Source organism: Humulus lupulus, chromosome 2 (assembly GCF_963169125.1).
Source record: "Humulus lupulus chromosome 2, drHumLupu1.1, whole genome shotgun sequence".
Lineage (NCBI taxonomy): Eukaryota > Viridiplantae > Streptophyta > Magnoliopsida > Rosales > Cannabaceae > Humulus > Humulus lupulus.
Genome location: NC_084794.1, coordinates 271,493,201 through 271,498,399, shown reverse-complemented (window position 1 = coordinate 271,498,399; position 5,199 = coordinate 271,493,201). Strand labels below are relative to the sequence as shown.

The 5,199-nt window shown below is 30.7% G+C and overlaps 1 protein-coding gene across 1 annotated transcript; it reads left to right on the top strand.

Moving 5' to 3' along the window:
• Nucleotides 1-2,448: 2,448 nt before the first annotated feature.
• Nucleotides 2,449-4,410, top strand: LOC133819415 (translationally-controlled tumor protein homolog). The gene is made up of 5 exons (XM_062252672.1): nucleotides 2,449-2,616; nucleotides 3,391-3,464; nucleotides 3,562-3,690; nucleotides 3,787-3,944; nucleotides 4,030-4,410. The coding sequence occupies exons 1-5, from the start codon at nucleotides 2,589-2,591 to the stop codon at nucleotides 4,145-4,147; spliced, it is 507 nt and encodes a 168-aa protein (XP_062108656.1). The 5' UTR covers nucleotides 2,449-2,588; the 3' UTR covers nucleotides 4,148-4,410.
• Nucleotides 4,411-5,199: the final 789 nt, after the last annotated feature.

Sequence of the window (5,199 nt, the reverse complement as noted above, 5' to 3'; positions counted from 1 at the left end):
GAGGTAATCATGAATTACTTTTTTCTGAGTATGGGAAAGTGTAATAGCCGTCAGACAAGTTTTTGGGAAACCAAAAAGACTTGATTAGACATGATTGATTGTTTTTTCCGAGAGGGCATGGGCGACTCTGACAGGTTTGGTGGAGTAAGCGAAGGGTCAGTTTCCTAAGTTTACTTATTGCTGGTTGCAATAAATAAACTTGGGGGGCAAATGTTTACCCAAAAAATGGCTGCTGATGACGTGACAAGGATTTTTTCACAAATGGTCTACACGTGGCGGAAGTGTTGTTTGACTATCGACCATAGGCACATCACTTCGTCAAGCTTAACTATTAGATACGACCAGGCTGGTCGTATAATTTGATTTATTTACTTCTAAGGTTGTAATCCTATAATAATGACAGTGAATATTTCTATTTATTACCTTGATACGCGGTTATTAAGGAAAGTTAATGCCCATTGGCCCATGTAACCATCCTTGAGCCTATAAATATGCATGAAATAGCTTAAGGAAAGGACTTTTGATCTCTAAATCTTTTTCCTAAGTATTGAGAGAGAAAGCTATAAGGTGATTATCCATCGTTTTACTGTAATTATCCCAAGGTTTGTGAAACTCAAGAACCCTAGTTCTTTGATCATGACTTTGGGATTCAATATCAATAATAGTACTAAGTGGACGTAGGTCATTACCATTCTTTGGGTCCGAACTACTATAAATCGTTAGTGTTTTCTTCCTTACCATTAGATTAAACTCTTAATTGTCGTCTCATCTTCTGTCGTATATTTGACTCCGCGTCGTTAGCCAAATCGAGGGTCAATACCTTATATAAAACATAAATTATATATAATTTAATTTTTATAAAGAATTTTGAACATTTTGAATAAATTTATGATCCAAAGGCAAATTTTTAAAAATAGATGGTCAAAATGGGTAATCGACCAAAATAAAATGTTCAAATAATTGATCTATCCATTCATATATTAATTTAACATTTTGACAAAACACGAGGTCTAAAAGTTAATTTTTAAAAATAAATTATTCAAATGGGTAATCGGCTAAAATAAGTCTTACACAAAACATAAATATTCTTATACATAATTTAGACTTTATAATAATAAAAAAATCACGCAAAGCGTATAATAATGATAATAATAATAATAAAAAATAAAAGCACACATACAACAAGTCTTTTGAACTTTGTTTTCGGTACTTTAATTATTTAGAATTTTCCAAAAACTTGTAAGAAATTTGCTATACAATGAACATCATTATGAAAAAAAAATTATAGTCAAGACACCCTCACGTATCCATATAAAGAGCATGTTATACGAGTATGGTGAAAAAGAATTCCTACCCTACAATCTCTCAAAAAATATTTCAAAATATGTATAATTTTTAATAATTACAAAAGACTGCGCGAAACTCGATTATGATTTCTATTTTTGAAATACTAGAAAGACCAAATTTTAAAAGAAAATAAAAAATTAATGCCAATTTAAATAGAATCATGCTGTACTTTAACAACCAAAAATATTATAAAATTATATTAAAATTTAAAATTGTATATTTTACTCATTTTAAGAAAAAAACATTTTGAAAATAAGTATCCTTTTAAAATTTTAAATGTAGATGTAACTTTTTTTTTAATAAATTTGTCGCGCAACCTCATTTTTTAACAAGTTAATAATAATTGACATTTGTTTTTGAATCAATTAATTTCATTGTCCTTATTTTAAAAAAAAAAATTATTGAGAAAAATAGTATTTCAAATTTATATATAACTATCCATACGTATTTTATTTAAAAGATAAATTTATTACAATTTACAAATATATCTATTTTGAAATTCAAATTTAATTTGTTCAAAAAAAAAAAATTCAAATTTAATTAATATAGTTTACAATTATTATTTATATACATTTGGAAATTTCTTATTATATGAAAAAGGCAACAGGTGTGTTTAATAAAATAATATCTTTTTTCAATAAGATAATATAATATTAACACTAACAATATATCTATCAAATTTCAAACAATTAATTGAAAGATTTCTTCACAACCTCTCGTTAAATTTTAGAAACGTTTTGAAAAAAAAAGATCTAGCGGAAATTTGAAAACAAAAAACAGAATTAATTCAATAAGATTAGTACAAAAAAATAGTAAATATGATTTACACTTCATGAATTTAGATTTATAATATGAGTAAATAAAAAAAATTATAATTTGGCACATAAATTTAAATTGGGCACTTTTTCACACCGACTTATAACTGATAATTTATCAGTAAAAGATAAATGAGAAAATATTTTCCAAAATAAAGGTTTTTTTAAAAAAAAAAAAAAAGAGTTCTAGAGGACTCCAAAGCAATTAAAGATAAAGTGGAGAGCTATAAATGAAATTCGAAACAATTTCGTTGCAAACCAAACCCAAACCCTTGCCCATAAATACCGCTGTCGACTCCATTCCCTAACCCTCTCTCGCTCTCCCACCGCAGCGTCTCTTTCGTTCTTACTCTCTCTCTCTCTCTCTCTCTCCTATTTATCGCCAAAACCCTTTGTTGGAGAGATCCGAGAGATTCTTCTGCAAACATGTTGGTGTACCAGGACCTTCTCAGTGGTAATTTTCTTTTCAAATCTTACTCTTTTTGTGTTTCATTCACGAATCGATTCTCTCTCTCTCTGTCTTTTTTTTTTGTGGTGAATTATGCTCTTTGGTTGTGATTCTATAGTGTTTAGATCGTTATAATAGGTTTGTGATTTGATATGGGTGTTAAATCTTTCGCCATGGAACGGGTGATTAATGGGTTGTTTTCAGATCTGTAGAATCACTTTAGTTTTGTTTGAATAACTGATAAATTTATAGATTTTGATACAAAGGTGATTACTTTAGTCTGGGTTGAATCTCTTGTGTGCGTTTTGGGTGTTTTTTTTATGACGTTTCTGCTGTGGTAGAACTTGATTTTGTCTGGGAAAATATAGTATATAATACTATGTGCACGTTTTTGATGATTGAATCTATAGCAAGTTTTACTTTTTGGACTTTTCTGCTGGTGTAGAAATTGATTTTAATTGTTATAGTTGATGTATACGTTATCTTAACTAGTGCTTTTTTCATCACCAAGATGGTGAGTTTGTATAATATAAAGTTTATTGCTTTACCTTTTATTGAATCTCAAATATAGTTCTTTCGGTGTTATTATGCAAGTTTTTGATGGTGTAGATAATAATTTTTTTGGGATAGTGTGGTTTTTCAATTTGGTGTGTTTTATGCATATTTATAACCTATTTTGTTAACTTGTGTATCTGACCGAGATAGTGTTATCATATTAGATTTTATGCTCATTAGTTTTGTGTGGGCAAGTGTTGACCGATCTGATTTATTTATCATTAGGTGACGAGCTTCTCTCGGACTCCTTTCCTTACAAGGAGCTTGAGAATGGTTGTCTTTGGGAGGTTGAAGGAAAGGTATGTTAGTTTATAGTCTTTTGAAGTCTGGTTGAAATATATGATATTTATTTTGACAGTTGTAGCTAACTTTCTATTGCATGATTGTTTTACGCAGTGGGTTATTCAAGGTGCTGTGGATGTAGATATTGGTGCAAACCCATCTGCTGAGGGTGCTGATGCTGATGAGGGTGTTGATGACCAATCTGTTAAGGTTGTGGACATCGTTGACACCTTCAGGCTTCAGGTATGGGGTCTTTCTTTCTGGTCCATTATGGGATATATAATTACCTATATATGTAGATATATTTTGGGTGGTATCTGATTAGTACGATTCATACAGGAACAACCTCCTTTTGAGAAGAAGCAGTTTGTGATGTGGGTCAAGAAGTATATTAAAAATTTGACCCCCAAGTTGGAGGGAGAGAAGCAAGAGCAATTTAAGAAGAACATTGAGGGTGCAACCAAGTACCTGCTCCCAAAACTTAAGGACCTTCAGTTGTACGTTCTTGTTCCCTTTTGATTACTATGTATAATTGCATATCATTTACCTTACATATGCTGATAATTCTGTTAATATTTGCAGCTTTGTTGGTGAGAGCATGCATGACGATGGATGCTTGGTATTCGCTTACTACAAGGATGGATGCGCTGACCCGACTTTCCTCTACTTTGCCCATGGATTGAAGGAGGTCAAGTGCTAAGAGGTTGAGTTTGTGGCTTCAAAGTAGAAGAAGGGTGTTGCTACCCACTCTATTAGTTTCTTTTGTTGCTTGTTCTATCTTATAAGCTTTTTTGTTCTTTTAGTACTTCTCCGTTCTAGTCCCAAGTGTTGTTTCAGTGACTATTTTTTAATAAAACTCGGTTATTGATATGTATTGGTGCTTTTGGTCGAAAGAGTTGAAGATTTATTAGCAGAACATCTAATTGTCCTCATAATTTATGAAAAATTATCTTTGAATGCAAATTGTTTTCTCATTATCTCTACTGTACAAATTGGCTTGCACCATTTTGTGTGCCTTCTTGTTATGTTAATTAATGGATAGCTTTGAAAGAAAGCTATGCCCACCCACCCATTTGAAGAGCAAATGATGTTCTAAAAATAATTAGCTGACTGAACAAATATATGAGCAATATAGATTTATATTCCTTTGGTGACGTAAAATGGGAAATTCTCTGTATTTATATAGCCCCTTTTGGCTTTCACTTTATCCTCGCTTTATGTGACTACTTCTACTAGTCTACTAGCGTATTCTGTCCTCGTGATAATGTGCTGAGTGCAGATTCTTTCTCCATTAAAGATTTCAAAATAGTCGGATTATATATCATTTAATAAGAGTACAATTTATAATTGAAGTTGTCTTTTATCGTCATTTTAGGAATTTCTTTGTTGATCTGTAGGAAATTATAACTGTCAAGTTGTTTGTTTTGGTCAAAATACGACCGTTAATCAGATGAAAGAAAGTACTTCGAATGACATAATTTATAGACCCAACCTTGCCCTCAATTTGGAATATCTCTTAATAATATTCCAGGGACATTAATACCTATATAACACAACTTCACATATTAACACTAAGAGCATCTTGAATATGCTTGAACAGAGTACCAAAACCATTTTAGTAAAAAATGTGGGAAATTTGTCAGGATAATAAATGTTACTTTTTATTTACCACATTACAACTAATTATTATAATTATTAATTAACAATTAATAACTAATATATATATCTTGCATTGGAAATGATCTAAGATAA